Source organism: Syngnathus acus, chromosome 9, assembly GCF_901709675.1.
Source record: "Syngnathus acus chromosome 9, fSynAcu1.2, whole genome shotgun sequence".
In the NCBI taxonomy this organism is placed as follows: domain Eukaryota; kingdom Metazoa; phylum Chordata; class Actinopteri; order Syngnathiformes; family Syngnathidae; genus Syngnathus; species Syngnathus acus.
In genome coordinates this window covers 17,483,193-17,504,560 of record NC_051094.1, presented here as the reverse complement: position 1 = coordinate 17,504,560, position 21,368 = coordinate 17,483,193, and the positions used below count along the sequence as shown (strand labels likewise).

Here is a 21,368-nt window from a genome sequence, read left to right as displayed (position 1 = left end):
AATGTTCTTACATTTACAATTTTAGTATTTATTCTAGTGATTGGAGGTGAAGACCGCTTACCTGAGCCCCAAAATAATACAATGGGAAAATTATCTGTAAAACTCCTAATGCCAATTTAGTACTTTGTATGTTTGTTATAAAATAATCAATGATTTTTTTTGATGACTTGGTCACACTAGTAAAGCAATTAATAGTGGGGAAGAAAGAGGAGGAATGAATAGTGTTAATGAAGTCTTGCTTAGCTCCATCTTCCTTGGATATGTCAATATTGAGATCACCAAGGAGGCTTTTTTCAGGTTGTTTACTTTGTGCAAGAGATCATTCAGCTTGGAACAGAAAGTGTTTAAAGGCGAGTCTGGAGGGCGTTAGATAACACCAGCAATTACAGATTTGTCATTATTCTTGATCTCTATAAAAATAGACTCACAATGTTCATCTTCCAAGGTGAGAACACACATCTTTACTTGGAGTGTGTTTTTAACAGAGACAAACCCCTCCACCTGTCCTATTGGGTCTGCAACATTGCGTGGACATCGGGGACGGTGCCTCTGGATTGACAGACTGGGGTGGTGGTTACCCTCTTTAAGAAGGGGGACCGGAGGGTGTGTTCCAATTACAGGGGAATCACACTCCTCAGCCTCGCTGGTAAGGTCTATTCAGGGGTGCTGGAGAGGAGGGTCCATCGGGAGGTCGAACCTCGGATTCAGGAGGAGCAGTGTGGCCTTCGTCCTGGCCGTAGAACAGTGGACCAGCTCTACACCCTCGGCAGGATCCTCGAGGGTGCATGGGAGTTCGCCCAACCAGTCCACATGTGTTTTGTGGACTTGGAGAAGGCGTTCGACCGTGTCCCTCGGGAGGTTCTGTGGAGGGTGCTTCGGGAGTACTGGGTGCCATGCCAACTGATGAGGGCGGTTTGGTCCCTGTATCAGAATTTCTAGGCGCAGCCGAGGCGTTGAGGGTGTCCGGTTTGGGGACCTCAGCATCACGTCTCTGCTTTTTGCAGACGATGTGGTGCTGTTGGCTTCTTCAAGCCGTGATCTCCAGCTTTCACTGGAGCGGTTCGCAGCTGAGTGTGAAGCGGTCGGGATGAGGGTCAGCACCTCCAAATCCGAGTCCATGGTCCTCGGTCGGAAAAGGGTGGAATGCCCTCTCCGGATCGGGGATGAGATCCTACCCCAAGTGGAGGAGTTCAAGTATCTTGGGGTCTTGTTCACGAGTGAGGGCATGTTGGAGCGCGAGATCGACAGGCGGATTGGTCCAGCGTCGGCAGCAATGCGGAGTCTGTACCGGTCCGTCGTGGTAAAGAGAGAGCTGAGCCAAAAGGCAAAGCTCTCGATTTACTGGTCGATCTATGCTCCTACCCTCACCTATGGTCACGAGCTATGGGTCGTGACTGAAAGAACGAGATCCAGGATACAAGCGGCCGAAATGAGTTTCCTCCGCAGGGTGTCCGGGCTCTCCCTTAGAGATATGGTGAGAAGCTCGGTCATCCGGGAGAGACTCGGAGTAAAGCCGCTGCTCCTCCACGTTGAGAGGAACCAGATGAGGTGGCTCGGGCATCTCATCAAGATGCCTCCTGGACGCCTCCCAGGGGAGGTGTTCCGGGCATGTCCCACCAGTAGGAGACCCCGGGGACGACCCAGGACGCGCTGAAGAGACTATGTCTCCCAGCTGGCCTGGGAACGCCTTGGGATCCCCCGGGATGAGCTGGATGAAGTGGCTGGGGAGAGGGATGTCTGGCAGTCCCTCCTAAAGCTGCTGCCCCTGCGACCCGATCCCGGATAAGCGGAAGAAGATGGATGGATGGAATTTTATCAAACCATCCGTGTCACTCCAAATCTTTAAATCCAACGGAATCTTCGTCTTGTGTCACTTAAAAAAACAAAACAAAAACAAAAAACGCACACACACACACACACACACACGCAACTGTTGACGCCGGAAAGACTACGGAATAAATGTAATGTAAAGAACAATTTTAACAAACCATCCGTGACACTCAAAATCATTAAATCCATCGGAATATTTATCCTCTGTGTAAAAAAAAAAAAGAAAAAAAGAAAAATACACAGCTGTTGACGCCGGACTACGTGGGCTGCTGACGTCACACTAGATATATCAAATAAATGTAATATCCATCCATCCATTTTCTGAACCGCTTAGTGCCCACGGGGGTCGCGGGAGTGCTGGAGCCTATCCCAGCCGTCATCGGGCAGTAGGCGGGGGACAAATGTAATATAAACAAGAATTTTTAGGAACCATCCGTGTCACTCCAAATCATTAAATCCACCGGATTATTCAATCTCTGTGTCAAAAAAAACAAAAAAAAACAGCTGTCGATTCCGGACCTACGTGCGCCGTCAGCCTCGTCCTTAGCTGCAGCCCCAATTATTCCACAGATCTAGTATATAACTATATTGTAGCTTTACCAAAGTACCAGGCAAGACGTGGGTTTGGTAACCGGCTCTTTATTTCACAAATCAAGAGCTCAACATATGAGCCAACACACGCAAGCGCGCCCTGAATCGCACAAGTACAAGTCGCCCCCCCACCCAAACCATGAAAAAAACGCGACTTATAGTCCGAAAAATACGGGAACTGTCTTTGTAGATTGATGTTTTAATACCATTCGCTGCTAGAAGAATATCATTGCCATTTTAAATTATTTTGAGTAAATTCCATGGCATTTGTGGTCTTTTAGTGCTGCTATTTTGAGATATTAATGTCAAACAGAACATGGGGTTGGTAAAATCACTAACATATTTTATGTATTCAAAATAAAAAAGTGTGGGTTTTTTGTGTTTATATTTCTTTACTTATATATGATAATGCTGCTGTGATAATGTTGTCACTGATAATAGTGAAATTAAATGTCCTTGTCATTTCGTCTTGACATTACACATGTTACATCATTGACATACAATGATGAAAATGCTTGTGTAACTCTGCTCAACTGCTTCATGGCATAAAAAATAAAACAGTACAGAGTGGTGAAAATTTGGCAGGAGAGTATTTGATGCAAGTAGAGGAAGTTTTACCTGCACCAGAGAGGCCTTTATATTGCTTGTTCTCTTCTCTGATTTATTGTGGACGACAGCGGACAGTTGAATAATCTGGCCTGGTGTGTAACCCTTCTTGTCAATCTGGGCTTTCAGTGTCACTGTGCCCGTTTTTAACAGCATGTAGCTGAATTCCTGGATGACTGAAGAGGAGCAGGGACCCTGCAAAGAGCGAGGCCATTACATCACATTGGTGGCATATTTGTTAAACTACATTTGCATCCATATCTCTAAATCCTGCACTGTATGGGCCTGTACGTTCTTGCTTCAAAAACAGATTTTAATTTCAATAAGACTATTTTTTTTCACCTGGTTATATAAAGGATGAGAAACGCAAGTCTCTGAACTGCACTGTGTGACTATGTGTCTGAACTTTTTTTTGTGACTATGCTTAAGACGTGTGATTCAACGAACACCCTTGACACTCTGTGGGTGATACAGAGCTCAATATCTGCAGTCGTCTCAATGAAAGCTAAATTGTCCAATACCTTTGTCCAAATTGTGTATTCTTAAAGCAAAAATAAATACAATTCATGGCTCACCCATATGTCTGAAATTTTGTTTAAGTTGAGAGGGTCCAATAGATAGAATTCTTTTGCTGTGCTGTAATCTTTGGAAAAGCGTGGCGTGTCAACAAAAGCTCTTATTCTGTAAACTATTCTACCATAGTTGCCCTCGAACGATGTTGGAGCAGATTCTGTGGAAAGAAATAAACAGAGAAAGGCACTGTGATTATTAAAACTATTTTATATTGAAAGTAGTAACTTCAACTACAGTAGTTTGGGTTGAGTAATTCTCCAATACTAAGCACAACACAAAACTCACGTTTGCAATAGCAAATGGCTCACAAGGGTGGAGGGATGAACATCAGCCACTTTGACTGCATATGGGATGAAGTCTAAAGAGTCTCCAAACGTTTACAAGAACACAATAAGTAGCTAGAGTTGTCACTAGTCACTGTTTTGGGTAGTCATTAGAGGGGTCAGACTAGTCACTAAATACTATAGCGACAACTGCTAATTTTATAACACTGGTCAATTATCCAGGCTCTGTTCAGAATTATTCACACGTTCCCTCCCTGCTCACTATAGATTCTTTATATACTGGACGACATAGCTCGTTCATTAGTCAACCAAAAACTAGTTTTTGAGTGCACTGTTAATTACGTCATTGCTGTTGAGTAATTACAGCATATAAAATCAATATCAGCTGGTGGATCTTGTGTAATAGCCATTGAACATTTTATTTTTCAAAGTTTTCTGTTTTGCAGAATACTACTACTCAAAAATTGCTTTGTGAAAAACAGTGTTTGATGCCATGAATGCAACACTCGCATAGCCTACCCACATTGCTGACTGTTGTTTTTAAGTGTAGCTAGTGGTGCTAAAAACAGGAGTGGTGGCATCTTTGAAATGTAAAATGAAATGAAATGCATGAAAACCATCTATTTAACCCTGTCTGGACTGATAAAATACTTGCTCATTTTACCATCAAGTTACTATATTATATAGTACGAGTGGCACTGGAGGAAAGGTGGGTGAAATGTCTTGCCCAAGGACACGACGACACATGATTTAGACGAAACAGGATTCAAACAACCGACACTCTAGTTAAAGAACAATTGCTCTACATCTGAGCCACAGCCGTACCATGATAGTGGGACCCCACATTGACTGTCTGCAATTATTTACAGTATTAGCACACATTATGGGAATGTATTGCTTTTACAGTTGCTTGGGGTTGTTCACTGTTTTTCAAGATCTATAATTATAGATGTAGAGCTCTTACCTGGAATAAGAAACTTGAACGGAAAAGTGTGAAGTCCTTGTTTCAGAGTTCCTGTATGCAATGGAAAGAAATGGAAGACAGCATCAAAACAAAAACTCAATGTTAATAGATTCTGGGCTGTCGAATTTAGAAAACAATTGAAAACAATTAATTCAGTTAATTTGGCTGCAAGCTAAATTCTCACGGTATTGTGAGTTCAAAAAACCCTGAGATTCCATTTTGTCCCCAGCACGCTGATTTTCTCTGAGCCAAAACACTGGTGGTGCGAACCAAACAAAGCAACACTGTTTGCTGTGTGAGGCTGTGATGAAAACAAGAATCACCGAGGCCAGGGGAACTGAACAAACCAAACTTGGGGACAAATGCATGGACGTTGCAATTAATTCTATTCTCGCTGTTTTCAAAAGGCCCTTTATCCACATATTTACATTAGACCAGGGGTCACCAAACTACGGCCCGCGGGCCGGATACGGCCCACGGGACCGTTTAATCCGGCCCCCCAACCCTGAACAAATTGTATTATTAAACTTTTTTTTTTGGTCATTTTGCCTGCAATGACTGCGTTTCCCCAGTAGATGGGGAAGCGCTCGCCTGCGCATTTACTACCGGAAGCCGTGTCAGAAAGCTCGGTGCACACTCACAAGTGCGTGTACGTACTCAGTAGTACGGACATGGCGCACTCGCGCTCTATTTGTATCAGTCCCGAATTTAAAGCGTGGGCTGTGACGACAGCATTCTTGTAATTCGCGCGCTGAGCTTTCAGATGCAGTTTTGCGCTAAAGCCACCCACAAACCTTCCCCTGGAATCCTTCCATTAAAATGAGTCGCCCAAGGAAAAGCAAGGTGGACACAGTGCCGAGCGTTTAAAAGAGAGTGGCCAATTTGGCTCGACGTACGCGACGTGACGTTCAGCCACATGAACGTCAACATCAACCCGTCACAGATCGAGGTAAACGGACCAACACCTCGGATCTCGCCTAAGAATTGCCACAACAAATTTTACTCCAGACTATGACGCACTAGCAAACTTTAACAAAAAAGACAGCGGTGTCTACAAGCCTACTGGAACCTACAAAAGGATTATAAGGAAGGAACACAAGAACTTTAACTAACTTGGAGTGGCCGATTCGGCCGGAGTTTGCTTTGTTTTCTTTCCCCCCCCCCTCCCCGGCCGGGGAGGTGGTTAGGTGGCACCCAAGCTGACAGCGGCTATCTGGATTCTTGTGGGCTAATTCGGGTTGGGGGAACTGCAGCTCAACCTCCACAGCCAGGATAGTAGAGGGCTCCTCCGGCGGCCCTTCGCTCTGACTTGGACATCCACTTTTGATTTTCATATTATGTATTATTTGTGCCCTCTCTGCATCCATTACAACCTGGTGATCCTGAAAGGGGGATCCTTCCATCTGTGGTCCCTTCTCAAGGTTTCTCATTTTCCCCGGGCAGGGGTTTTGAGTTTTTCCTTGCCCTTTTGGGAGCTTAAGATCAGGGGATGCTTTGAGAATAATTGTCAATTTTTGTCTATGTGAAGCCCTTTGAGACTGCTTGTGATTTAGGGCTATACAAATAAACTTGACTTGACTTAACTTTAAGAGACTGCTCATATGTGTCAGAGAGATTCTGCTCTGACAACTGAGCTGAACTTTTATCTGTTAAGATTGTGCATGGCAAAACAGAAAGTTAATGTTCCATGGCTTTTTTTTCTATGAGGAACCCAGAGAGAGTTATTTAGTTATTATTTATTTCCTGTTTTTTCTGTGAAGAACTCAGAGAGGGTTATTTAGTTATTATTTATTTCATTAATAGTGTTATTATTTGTTTCCTGACTTTTTTTCTGTAAAGAACCTGGAAAGGGTTATTAAATAACCGTTATTTGGTTATATGTGGCTTTCTGGAAAACAATAAATTTTTTAAGCTCCCCTACGATCGTCACACTTTTTCTGTTACAAACTGACACCGGCCCCCCATCAGAGAAGGGAAAAGTTATGTGGCCCTCACAGGAAAAAGTTTGGGGACCCCTGCATTAGACAAATGACAACTATCACAAAATGCCATGATGTCAGAACCCTAAAGACATCAGCTGGTCAAAACAAGGCGCATGCCGGTGACAATATAGTCATCTTTTGTTGCGATTGTTTTAGAATACCGTTTTTTTCCATGTATAATGCGCAAAATTTAACTAATTTATTGTCCTAAAATCTGGGGTGCGCACTTGAAATCACCTTTCTTCTTGTTTGTTGTCAATCGCGCATCGCATTCAGCCATCCTGCCCAACACACTTAGTCAGTAAAATTCATAATTGACGACACATCGTTTGATGCGATGGTGCAATCCTTGATGGTGTGTTATTGTCAAATATTGTTTGTTTTTTAACCTCCATCGCAAACCGGATATCATACGGAGGCCACCATTACAGATGCGCAGAACGGATGCGCAAGACACGCAGCTATATAAAGAGCGAGAGTTCAGTTCTCTACCTAAATGCGTATTGCAGGTAATATTTTATTTCACAACACTTTGCCTTGTTCCTTTCTTCTCTGCTGTTCACTTCAAACACGCTCCATACGAACACAATGCTCTCGTATCAGACGCTTGCTCGATCACCTGCTCGTTTGCTGTCACAATGTACCCTACACAAATCCGAAACATTTCTTCGCTATCGAGTTTGCTAGCGCATGCGCAGTGATACTGACCGGCAGAATAACATCCGGTTGTTCCCAAAGATGATCTTTTTTCTGAAATAATTTTACGTTTACGGACTTAAGTAGGAGTCAAAATTTGGGTGCGTATTATACATGGGTACAGGCTTTTTTCCAGCATCGACATGCCATTTTTAGGGTGCGTATTATACATGGGGGCGCATTATACATGGAAGAACGGTAGGCCTCTTTGGCACTCGTAATGAGCTCGGTAGCTTGAGCTATGCCGTTATCTTGCTGTGACCCTTCTCTTGCTTTCCCTTTTACATGAAACTCTTTGCACATACATACATATTAGTTGATTTCAGTTTAGACTGCAAGGTCACACATTATTACACAGACTAGACGGAGTAGGTGTAGGTGTAGCCTTGTAGGTGGGCGGCCAAGAGTATAAAGGTAGGAATCCTCGAGGTGGGGGTTAGACCTTCTTCCGCAATCTTGCAGAAAAGGCTCCACAGCTGTCTTGGCATACATTAAATAGTTCAACTGAGAAGGCAGCTACCTGGTAATTATAATTATAGAATAGCAAGCATTAAAAATAAAGAACTGGAAAAATATAATAATTAGTCAATGGAACAGTTTGTAGATGTGCGCAAATTGCCGCATCGCACAAACATCTCGAAGTATTGTACTGTATGTTTTGCCTTTCCTGAGCAGATCACAGTGGAGCGGTCCCAGATTGATAATGTGAAGACTTCGAGCGATTCACAGATTAAGCCGGTATACCCACAAATAATGTCTACAAAGCACATGCACTAAAAATAAATAAAAAGTATTAAAAAAAATGATGTGTTATCTGAGGGCGGGCTACCATACCTTTGTCTGCCACAGGCACTGTATTGTTGAAGTACTGTTCCTCCTCTGTCCATGTTGTTTCATTTACTTTATTGGTGATGCCACAGAAACCATTGCAGTTCACCTTAACAGCTGAAAATGATAAATTACATGATATAGATTGAGAGATAGCTAGACAGATAGATATCGTGAATCCCGGACTATAAATCGCTCCGGAGTACAAGTCGCACCAGCCATAAAATATATAATAAAGAAAAAAAATCATATACAGTAATCCCTCACTACATCGCGGTTCGATTATCACGGCTTCAGTACATCGCAGATTTTTTGGAATCATGGAACTGCAGCCTAGGGTGTCCTGGTGCCAAGTGCACACATGGACACCCTTATGTTTGAACATGGTGTTCATTAGTGATAATCCGTGTCCAGCACAGAAGTCCAATAATAGAACACCGCTCGGGTTCAGATCGGGGGGGGCTGTCCCTTCCAATCACGCCCTTCCAGGTCTCACTGTGATTGTCCATGTGAGCACTGAAATCACCCAGTAGAACGATGGAGTCCCCAGCAAGAGCGCTCTCCAGCACTTCTTCCAAGGACTCCAAAAAGGGTGGGTACTCTGAGCTGCCATTCTGTGCATAGACACAACCATCAGGACCCCTCCCCACACCCGAAGGCGGAGGGAGGCTACCCTCTCGTTCACCGGGGTGAACCCCAATGTGCAGGCGCCAAGCCGGGGGGCAATGAGTATACCCACACCTGCTTGACGCTTCTCACCGTGGGCAACTCCAGAGTGGAAGAGAGTCCAGCCCCTCTCGAGAGGGCTTGTACCAGAACGTAAACTGTGTGGAGGCAAGTCCAACTATGTCTAGTCGGAATTTTTCTGCCTCGCACACCAGTTCGGGCTACTTTCCAGCCAAAGAGGTGACATTCCACGTCCCAAGAGCCAGCTTCTGCAGCCGGGGATCGGACCGCCGAGGTTCCCGCCCTTGGCCGCCGCCCAGCTCACTTTGCACCCGACCCCTTTGGCCCACAGGTGGTGAACCCATGGGAAGGGGGACCGATGTTTCCTTTTCGGGCTGTGCTCGGCCGGGCCCCATGGGCGAACGCCCAGCCGGGCACCGCCCAGATGCTCGCCTTCAAGCCCCATCTCCAGGCCTGGCTCCAGAGGGGGGCCCCGGTGATCCGCCACCGGGCGAGGGAAAACTAAGTCCATATATTGTTTTCTTCATCAGGGGTTTTTGTGAGCCGTGCTTTGTCTGGCCCCTCACCGACGACCCTTTTGCCATGGGTGAAGCCCCAGACGACATGGCTCCTAGGATCGTTGGGACACGCAAACCCCTCCACCACGATAATGTGACGACTCACTGATATATATACATATATACGTATATACATATGTATATATACACATATATATATACATCTGTATATATACACATACGTATATATACGTATGTGTGTATATATATATATAGTATATATATATATATATATATATATATATATATATATATATATACATACATACATACATACATACAGGCATCGTGGATTTTTATGAAAACAAATATTACAGATATATTTGATGCATCGCGGCTGTTTGCGGCGTCACCTGGAGCGCGGGGCTTTCTCTGCCCATACGACTATACAGCACACTATTGGCCGATAGAGGAGACGAGACAAATGGGATCATGTTTATCTGTATCCTTGCCGCTGATTGGCTTAGAACTGTCAGAGCAGTTCTAACCACGCTTTATCTCAGCCTCCTACAGTCGCGCTACGTATCCACTCTTCCACTTTGTTCGCATCAGCAGAATCTCTGATTGGCACTTCCTTTTGTCACGAACAAGGCAGGACAACCAAATGCAACACGGGCTCACACAAAGTTTAAAGGAGACAAGGAGGGCTGGAATGCTGGGCCGCATATACTCCTTTTGAATATTAAAATGACCATGAGCTACTGAAGAGATGCAACAGCAATGTGTACATATTTTGTTAGACAATCTCTCATACGTTTTAATGTTCATATGTGTGCAAATCTTCTCATTATTTTATATAAACATAACTGCTCAATCAAAACACGAATACAACACACAGAACTGTAGAAACACACACACATAGACACGCACGCACGCACGCAGAAACACACACACACACACACACACACACACACACACACACACACACACGCACGCACGCACGCACGCAGGGGGGTGACGCCCCCACACTCACAGATACCAAATGGTCAGGTGACATTGTCCCGCCTTTTCTGGACAGTATAAAACAAGCTGACCTGGAGAAGGAAACTGTTGTTTCATCTGCTGCTGTGCCTCGTGTACTGGCCGCCATTAAACAACCCAAGCTCTTGCCAATAAAGAACCAACTCTTACTCCACATCTTTGTTTTTCCTGGCTCAACAACGGACATCCCAAACAACATGCAACACGACTTAGCTACAAATTGTTAATGCCCTTTATTCGGTAAACCTGTAGTGTTTTTTCCCAACAGGGACGCATTATTTTAAATAAATAAAAAATAATAGTTTCTATTTTAAATACAGTACTCCCAATAGTAATTCATCCATCCACCCATTTTCTGTACCGCTTAGTCCCCACGGGGGCCGCGGGCGTGCTGGAGCCTATCCCAGCCGTCATCGGGCAGTAGGCGGGGGACACCCTGAACCGGTTGCCAGCCAATCGCAGGGCACACAGAGACAAACAACCACACGCACTCACACTCACACCTAGGGAGTGCACAATCGGCCTACCAAGCATGTTTTTGGGATGTGGGAGGAAACCGGAGTGCCCGGAGAAAACCCACGCGGGCCCGGGGAGAACATGCAAACTCCACACAGGGAGGGCCGGAGGTGGAATCGAACCCGCACCCTCCTAACTGTGAGGCGGACGTGCTACCCAGTGTTCCACCGAGCCGCACCCCAATAGTAATTCTAAATATAAAAATAAATCCATGCATATCACTAGGATTCCTCAACAAAAAATAAAAGTATATTCTGCTACCACCAGTAAAGCACTGTCTAGCCAGCCGTCTTTCGGTTTCACTTCCTTGTTTTGCGACACACTATTTTCCCCTCTAGATGACATGAAAAACCTGAGTAACTTGTGTACTGACTTACCTTTACATAGAAGCTTTTGGCCCGCCTTGATCGTCACGGCTCCCGTGATAGACTCGCCAGGAGTGTAAAGTTCTTTACTGTTGTCAAATGTGATCTGAAATAATTCAATTTTGCCCATGTTTGTCCCGATCCGACAAGACGGCGACAGTCACCTGTGCGATCCAACCCGTTTCAAGACCGCCCCTTTGGTCACGTCACGACATTCTCAAGGTGGCTTGAGTCACCACCACGGTATCCAACCTGCGTGAAGCTGGTGAAGCCCCACCCCACGCAGAATTTAAGGAAAATAGTTTGTTTCGTTTGTGCTTCGTTTGTGCCGTAAAAGGTTTCGTTTGTGCTGCAACGGTTTTTTAGTTATGAAAGATTATTTTATAGGTCATCCAGAGTTCACCCAGTCCCCCATCTGCTCCAAATGAACCCAAAATGTCACTCAGCCCCCCCTCCCCCATTTACTTCCAAATGGACCCAAAATGGTACCGTTCGTTTGTGCTTCGTTTGTGCTGGTTTGTGCCGCAAAAACTTTCGTTTGTGCTGCTACGGTTTCGTAGATATTACACATTTAATTTATAGCGATGACGTCACTCAGCCCCCATTTATCTCCAAATGGACCCAAAATGGTACCGTTCGATTGTGCTTCGTTTGTGCTGGTTTGTGCCGCAAAAACTTTCGTTTGTGCTGCTACGGTTTTGCAGATATTACACATTTAATTTATAGCGACGATGTCACCGTATTTCGTCGCGTATCTCAAGCTCCTGGAATGTCCCTGATGCAGGACGAATACTGACTGTTCTTAGCTTTTTTTTCTTTTTTTTAGCATACAGAAAACTTTCTTGCCGTTTTCACTGCGGGAAATGGCTTTTAGTACGAGGATATTTCTATAAATATGTTTTTATCGTGCTCATCGATTATTTCCTTGTTATAAATAAGCCTATATGATCTTTTTTTTTTAATTACATCAGACGTGAAAAAGGCTCACCGCAACCTAAATACCTGGTGAGTCTATGTCCGTTTCAAAACATTAATTAATGCAACAATTAATACATGTATGTGAAGTTGATGACAGCCAGAAGAATAAATTTGAAAAGGTGAAAAAATAACTATTTGTCAAAGGGAACATTGTCAACACTGTTTTTCAACAATTCAAACAATGCCTCACTGCACTGTGTAGAACACAGCATGTGGGAAGATCTTAGTATGTACTGATGCTGCTTTCACTCCACTTCCCAGGTCATTCATTATACAACTCACAGGCATATGCAGTCCTCCTGCAGTTTGCCACATAATGCCCAAGAAAATCCTGGGTCAGTCCTGGTTCAAAGGCAATGACTGCTCTCAAACTAAAAGTCTCCTCTTTTAGCTCCAGACTGGAGGGAAATTCAAGCAAGGCAACTTCCTTGCAACCGCTACCAAGGTCAGTGTCAATCCACACAAACTCTCCCAGATTACAGGTAACATTACCTGAACACAGAGCCTTGCCTGTACTCTTGTCCTGTGTTTTGAAAGCAGAGGGACGCTGTGAAGGATTTTCAATTGGCCTGAGGCAGAGAGTGTCAGGAAGGCTGAGTCCCTCTACAGGACTGTCTCAGAAAATTAGAATATTGTGGTAAAGTTCTTTATTTTCTGTAATGCAATTAAAAAAACAAAAATGTCATACATTCTGGATTCATTACAAATCAACTGAAATATTGCAAGCCTTTTATTATTTTATTATTGCTGATTATGGCATACAGCTTAAGAAAACTCAAATATCCTATCTCAAAATCAAAGTCTGCTTTATTGTCAATTTCTTCACATGCCAAGACACACAAAGAAATCGAAATTACGTTCCCACTATCCCACGGTGACAAGACATAGTATACAATATACATACAAGTAAACAACACAAAAAAAATAAAAACAAGAAGGCACAAACAATGAATAAATAAGAGTGATGAATAAATAATAAATAAACAAATAACAATAAATAAGAGGAGCAAAAATGGAGCAAGTGTGCATACAGCAGACAGTCAGAATATAGCACAAAAGTACAGGACGCTACGCAGAAGGGGGGAGAGAGTTCAGGATCCTAACAGCCTGGAGTATGAAGCTGTTGGTGAGTCTGGTGGTGCGGGAGCGCAGGCTCCTGTACCTCTTCCCAGAGGGCAGAAGATCAAACAAAAGTGAGCGGGGTGACTCACATCACTCACAATCGTGGTCGCCTTGCGGGTATTATATAAATATATATATATATTATATAAATATTAGAATATCATGATAAAGTATACTAGTAGGGTATTTAACTAATCACTTGAATCGTCTAATTAACTCAAAACACCTGCAAGGGTTTCCTGAGCCTTGAAAAACACTCAGCTTGGTTTAGTAAACTAAATCACAAGTATGGGGAAGACTGCTGATCTGACTGCTGTCCAGAGGACCATCATTGACAGAGCAAGCTGTTCACAGAGTGCAGTTTCAAAGCACACCCACAAAAAGTCTGTTGGAAGGGGGAAATGTGGCAGGAAACACTGCACAACCAAGAGAGATGACCGCAGCCTTAACAGCATTGTGAAGAAGAGTCGCTTCCAGAATTTGGGGGAGCTTCAAAGACAGTGGACTGAAGCCGGAGTCCAGGTGTCAAAAGCCACTGTTCACAGATTTGTCCGGGAAATGGGCTACAATAGCCGTATTCCCATGGTCAAGCCACTTCTGAAGCGTCTGACTTGGGATATAGAAAAGAAGCACGAGACAGTTGCAGAGTGTTCCAAAGTCCTGTTTTCAGACGAAAGCAAGTTTTGTATTTCATTTGGAAGTCAAGGCGCCAGAGTCTGGAGAAAGGCTGGAGAGGAGCAAAATCCAAGTTGCTTGAAATCCAGTGTGAAGTTCCCAGTCAGCGATGGCTTGGGGAGCCATGTCAGCTGCTGGTGTTGGTCCACTGTGTTTCATCAAGCCCAGAGTAAATGCAGAGTTTAGAGCACTACATGCTTCCGTCTGCTGAAAAGCTCTATGGAGATGATTTCCTTTTCCAGCATGATCTGGCACCTGCCCACAGTGCCAAAACCACCAGTAAATGGTGTACTGACCATGGCATTACTGTCCTCGATTGGCCTGCCAATTCCCCTGATCTGAACCCCATAGAGAATTTGTGGGGTATTGTGAAGAAGAAGCTGAAAGACACCAGACCCAACAATGCAAATGAGCTAAAGGCCGCTATTGAAGCATCCTGGACATCCATAACACCTCAGCAATGCCACAGGCTGATTGCCTCCATGCCACGCCGCATTGGATGCAGTAATCCGTGCAAAAGGATTCCCAACCAAGTCCTGAGTGCATTAATGGACATTTTTAAATGTTTGATTTTGTTTTGCTGTTATAAATCTTTTTTTTTTACTTCGTCTGAGGAAATATTCTAATATTTTAAGATAGGATATTTGAGTTTTCTTAAGCTGTATGCCATATTCAGCAATATTAAAATAATAAAAGGCTTGCAATATTTCAATTGATTTGTAATGACTCCAGAATGTATGACCATTTTTGTTTTTTTAATTGCATCACAGAAAATAAAGAACTTTATCACAATATTCTAATTATCTGAGAGAGTCCTGTATAGCAGCAGTCTGAAGATAAGCCATGCCACAGGTCTGCAGGACAGCAATGTTTGTACAAACAAATGAAACTTGCCTTGTTACTTGTTGGCTTAAACTGCAGTACTGTGAGGAGCATTGTTTTATCAAATAAACACTTGGAATATTCCTCATTGTGCTCTCAATTACAGTGGAAATGTGGCATTGTGCGTCAATTTGGAGAGCACCAGAGATCAGGAGGACAGGTTTGAATATTTCCCCCAGCAATTCTGCCCTCTGTGAGTATACCTGTGGGTTAACACCCTGTGTTGTGATGGTTTTCACCAGGTGGAGGAATTGGTTCCCACATTCATAGTTCAGAACAGTCTTTTCAAATGAAAAACTTTCAAGAAAGAATAGCATAAGCATTGAAAGACAGCATCAAATGCACAAGTGTTGAGCACAGACACTTTTGATGTGCGAAGTTTAACAGGCTGTTGATGGTTCCCGTTTTTCAACAACGGTACCTTGACGTTTTTCCAGCCCACTTGTGTATCAATATGCAGCCATTCAGGACAAGGAGAGAGATATGAAGTTATCTTTCTTTTTCTCGGTGGAACCGTTAAACCTCTCCAGTTTTCAACTGCATTGTCATCCATTGGAAGACTGTTAGCAGATGCATCTGGCTGCCCTCCAGGATGAGATTTCTTTTCCCTTTTGTTTACTACTTCAGTTTGAGAAGTAGTGCAGGCATTGTCAGGCTCTATGACAGTCGTGGCATCACACACATCCTTTTCACTTTTTTGTTTTGCAGAGCAAATCCGCATGTTTCCCTCAATGAAGAAAAGATGACGAGCAATAAACCGGTCCACACAAAGGGGTAGGCTTTCATGCTTGAAAAGGCCTTTTTTTTAAAAATGTTTTTGAACTCTGCTTCAACAGCTGCGAAACTTGCAGTCATGGTGGTGCTTTGAAAGAGAGGGACCATTATTGCTGTCTAGAGTGGCAAGTAACTTCCAAGTCTTGTTATGTGGGGAATAATCTCAGGGAGGAAGTGGATGCTGTCTCTATCCCCATCAGCCATGGCAAGTGACCTGCTCTCCTCACATATTTCTGTCATCCACTGTCGGACATTAGTCTGGATGTGCTGATTTAATGCATCACCTGGTCCTTGTCCCTCAACTTCCTCATCTGAAATGGGGAAAAATTCTTCTGCGATTTGCGCTCTCAAGTATTTCTTGCACTTGTCTGATGGGATAGGGGCTCCAGAACTTTCACTCAGTGCCATAATGGTGATAGCACGAACAAGTTCTTTTGCATGTTGCAAACATTGTGACTCAAGAAGCTTGAAGAAATGGGGTCGAAATACAAAACGTCCTGCCTAGCTACAAAAACAGATATGCTCAAACCTCATTGAATAAAGTACATAGGCAGACAAGTATATTCACGTATTAAATCAATAAAAGAAACATTTTAAGCATATAATTATATACACCAAATCAATAAAGAAGACATAAATAGACATTTTTGATAGGTGGTAATGACAAAGGTTTTTATAACTTTATGATCCGATATGTATTTCTGTGCACTTTGAAATAACAATTTTTTTTTATATATTGCCTGAATAGCTTAATGACCCTTAAGGAACTGTTTAATGCATGCCTGATGATTTTCTAAATCACAAAAACTGCCAAAGTCGTCTAAAAATGTTCAGTACTTGATTATATCTTATGTTTTGATGAATGCTAGACGCCAGGTTTGGATTACTACTGAACGTTCTGGACAGATGGAAATGTTTTGCCTAACAATGAAAAGATATGTGTCAAAAGATAGTGTCAAAAGAACAAACAAATTAAAAAAAAGGAAAAGACCCAATGATTGTCACGCACACATCTGGGTGTGGTGAAATTTGTCTCTGCATTTAACCCATCCCCGAAGGGAGCAGTGAGCAGCAGTGGAGCCGCGCCCGGGAATCATTTGGTGATCTAACCCCCCAATTCCAACCAATGCATGGTAAGTGGTGAGTAAGAACTTTGCATAGTCAGGGAACATTAACAAATTGATGATGTCACAGCCAAAGGTTCACATAATTCCATACAAAATGACAAAATTGAAAGAATGATGAATGGGCGGTGTGCGACAGTGGGCGAAGTGGATGTATGTGCAAGAATGGTTTACAGGAAGGACACTTGGAGATAAAACCGGTAAAGGTGCCAGAGGAAGAGCGGCAGGAGGAAAACAACCAAGAACCCGGCCAAAGGTGATCGCCAAGGCCGAAAGACGGGATGGAAAACAACAGCCCCCACACACACACCGAATCGCCCATAATCAGCACCCACCCCCACGGAACCAGCTCTCACCGAATCAGCACCCACTCCCATGGAATCAAACTCTCCTGCGAACTTACCACACCCCCTGACTCATCACCCATCAAACTCGGCCCACACTGGCATGTGCAACTGAATATAAGCTGACCAAAGAACTTTGAACGTTGCCTTTTTTGAATGGAGACTTTCTGCTCTTGAGCATGGTTGCACGAAAGGCCCAGCGCTGTATTGTACTTTCCTGAAAACAGAGCTTTCTTAACAAGAATTGGGATTGAACTCAACCAACCTGTGTAAGTCTAAATCTTGTTTCGGTGTCTTAGCCTTTTCCTAAAACTGAAGAAATAAAATGAGCACGCGGTGAGTAAATTGGATAACAGGTGATTGGCTATGGCTTTTGCCGTGAGGTGCGGATGCGCGCTTCCCAAATTGTGGACCAAATCCAACAAGCTGTGCTATTGACCTGACAAAGAAATCCTGAACACAAGGTCTTTTGTTTTTCAGGCAGTCTCATCGGCAGATCATCTTAATGCAGTGTGCTACAGCTTTCGCACTTTCTGGCTTTCTTTGTGGCGCCTTAGTGTGGCAGCCTTATGAGAGCCTATTGAGTTGCGCTCATGCCATCTGTGTGTCTTTTGTATACCCGCTCTGTGGTATGGATACTGCTGGGGCCGGAATTTCTCCACCCCCGGGATCAATAAATGTTCAATCAATCAATCAATCAATCAATCAATCAATCAATCAATCAATCAATACCCTGACAAAACATGTCTCGGTTGATTCCCACATAAAATTTTAAAGCACTCATTGATGTAGGGAAAGATTTGCAGACATGTGTGCTGACACCAACCTGGTCATAGGAGGCACTATATTCCCCCATAAACACAGTCATAAAGCCACCTGGATATCTCCCGACCACACTACCGAAAACCAGATTGACCACATATGCATCAACCAGAAGTTCAGACGGTCTCTCCTGGATGTGAGAGTAAAGAGGGGGGCAGACGCTGGATCAGACCACCACCGACTGGCTGCAAAACTCCAACTCAAGCTAAAGCGCCGCAATACCCCTTCTGGGAACAGAACAAAGTACAACATCGAGCTCTTCCAGGACATTGGAACAACTGAGCTGTATAAAACCACCCTCCAGAACAGGTTTCAAGCCCTGCAAGAACAACCAGTGAAGGAGTACTGGAACAGCCTGAAAAGTGTATGGAAGGAGACCTGTCTGGAAGTTTTAGGGAAAAGGACAACAAACCATAAACCTTGGCTGTCAACAGAAACCTGGAAAAAAATAGAAGTAAGGAGGGCCAAAAAGGACACACTAAACCAGGGGTTCTTAACCTTCGAATGATTCCAGACCCCCAATGGATTGTCCAATATGGTACCATACCCCCTTCACTTGACTGTTGAAATAATTATTAACCCTAACCCTAACCTTAAAAAGAAGAGCAAGAAAGAAGAAAGAAGAGCTTTTGACCTCATATTTACTTGCCTTATTATTCCTTCTGTGTTAATATTTTCCTTAGGGGAGTGTGTTGTGGTGTAGTGAGTGTGATGCAGGACAAAATAACTGCTGTGGTGTGGGAGTGAGGCGTGAATATGAATGTTGTGGGTGAGGGGTCGGACGTTTTTTTGACGCTACAGCGATGTTGTGGTCAGTTATGCTGCTTGTGGTCCCGCCAGAGCTCAGCTGATGGCCACAACACCCACTGCCTGTGCTGTCAGTGCTGCCAACTCTACAGATTAATCGTTAGGTCTGCAGATTTTTACGTTCATTTGAGATTGTCAGATTTTAACTACTTACAAGCATAACGACAGTGAACAAGAACATAAGCATAACTAAAAAAAAATAACCTGTGAACAATAATAGGTACAAAATAGAAGAAAATAACGAGAGATACTAAAAAAATACCTGATTACGAGAGATCGAGTCCCATACCCCCAGCATTTGGGTACCCCCGGTTAAGAACCCCTGCACTAAACAAATGCAAGACACGAGTGAGAAAGGCCGCAGCCCACAAGGACTACGAGGAAGCAAACAAGGACGTAAGGAAAAGTGCCAAACGGGACAAGAAAAACTACATTGAGGCACTGGCTAAAGGAGCACAGGAAGCAGCAGCACAAAATAATCTCAAGGAACTCTACATGACCACCAGGAAACTAGCTGGGAAGTTCAGACAGAACAACACACAAATCCGGAATAAAGAGGGACAACTCCTCACCACCAAGGAGGAACAACACCAAAGGTGGACAGAGCATTTCAGCGAGCTGTTGAATAAACCACCGCCCGACCAAGTAATAGAGATCCCACCAGCAGCATACCAACTCAAAATCAATTGCGCCCCCCCAACAACATCTGAGGTAAAGAGGGCTATCATGATGCTCCGACGTGGCAAAGCCGCAGGGCCAGATGAAATCCCAGCAGAGGCCCTACAGGCGGATGTTGAAACTACAACCACTATGCTCCAGACACTCATCAGGAAAATATGGGAGGAGGAAGAAAACATACCAGCAGACTGGAAAGATGGGCTTATTGCTGTCATCCCCAAAAAAGGAGACCTTAGAGACTGCAACAACTACAGAGGCATCATGTTGCTATCAACACCGAGCAAAGTGCTAAGCCGCATCATCTTAGAAAGACTACGGAAAGGGATTGACGAGGAGCTCAGAGAAAATCAAGCTGGTTTCAGAAGTGGAAGATCATGTATTGACCAAATTGCTACCCTTAGGATCATTATAGAACAATCGAGAGAATGGAACACCCCGGCTTACGTAAATTTCATAGACTTCGAAAAGGCGTTTGATAGCGTAGACCGGAAGCTATTATGGAGCTTAATGGCACATTACGGAATACCCCATAAGTTCATCAACATCATCAAAAGCTCATATCAGGACATGCAGTGCCAAGTGCTGCACCAAGGACCAACACAGAAAACATTCACCGTGCTCACTGGAGTGAAACAGGGATGTCTACCTTCCCCCTTTCTATTCCTCCTATGCATTGACTGGATCATGAAACAAACTACCCACAATAAAAAGACAGGCATCCAATGGACTTTGACAGAACAACTAGAAGACCTGGACTTTGCTGAAGATATTGCTCTACTCTCACACAGCCACCAACAGATACAGGAGAAAACTCAACTACTCGGAAAAACAGCAGCAGGACTGGGACTAAAAATAAACGGAGCAAAAACCTAAGTAATGCGAGTAAACAACAAAAACACAAACCCCATTAATCTCAGGGGCTGCCCGCTGGAAGAGGTAGACAAATTCACATACCTAGGAAGTGTAATTGCAGTGGACGGTGGAACGGAGGAAGATGTGAAATCAAGAATAGGGAAAGCAAGAACAGCATTCAACATATTAGATAAGATCTGGAAAACCAAAAACATTTCACTCAATACTAAACTCAAAATCTTCGACTCCAATGTCAAAACAGTGCTGCTATATGGATCAGAAACATGGAGGACCACCAAACACATCACCGCTAAACTGCAAACCTTCACAAACCACTGCCTAAGACGCATCCCCAGGATCTTCTGGCCCAACCGCATCAGCAACACCAGCCTATGGGACCGCACCAAACAAGAAACAATAGAGATACAGGTTTTGAAGAGGAAGTGGAGCTGGATAGGACATACCCTGAGAAAAAACAACACGGCTATAACCAAACAGGCGTTAACATGGAACCCACAAGGCAAAAGGAGCAGAGGGAGACCCAAAAACAACTGGAGAAGGAGCACAGAGCTGGATGTCAAGAAGATGGGACTGTCATGGAAACAGCTGGAGAAAAGGCACAAGACAGACGAGAGTGGAAACTCTTCATCGATGGCCTATGTTCCGAAAGGAATGAAAAGGCCTAACTAACTATTGATGTAGCTCTTCAGATCAGGATGAGGGGTAAAAGCCTTGACTAGAGCTCCAAGAATCGCCAGAGAAAAGTCACTTCTTTAGGAACAGGTGAACCTGCATGGATCCATTCCTTCAGCCACTGTGTGATAGCAGTAACATCATGCTTCTCTGACAG

At 43.9% G+C, this 21,368-nt stretch overlaps 1 protein-coding gene and 1 long non-coding RNA gene across 2 annotated transcripts in view; one reads left to right on the top strand and one right to left on the bottom strand.

Annotated features, from left to right (window-relative positions):
• arrdc1a (arrestin domain containing 1a) overlaps positions 1-11,671 on the bottom strand; it is a 38,003-nt gene extending 26,332 nt beyond the window's left edge. Inside the window, exons 1-5 of the mRNA XM_037259517.1 lie at positions 11,473-11,671; positions 8,361-8,471; positions 4,849-4,899; positions 3,603-3,757; positions 3,040-3,222 (exon numbers count right to left, since the gene is read on the bottom strand). Coding sequence (XP_037115412.1) covers positions 3,040-3,222; positions 3,603-3,757; positions 4,849-4,899; positions 8,361-8,471; positions 11,473-11,590 — 618 coding nt within the window. The 5' untranslated portion in view covers positions 11,591-11,671. The remainder of the gene's footprint in view (positions 1-3,039; positions 3,223-3,602; positions 3,758-4,848; positions 4,900-8,360; positions 8,472-11,472) is intronic.
• A 1,056-nt stretch (positions 11,672-12,727) lies between these two features.
• Positions 12,728-13,004, top strand: LOC119127581. The gene is made up of 3 exons (XR_005098866.1): positions 12,728-12,773; positions 12,830-12,883; positions 12,941-13,004. It is a non-coding gene; the product is annotated as an uncharacterized LOC119127581 (long non-coding RNA).
• Positions 13,005-21,368: the final 8,364 nt, after the last annotated feature.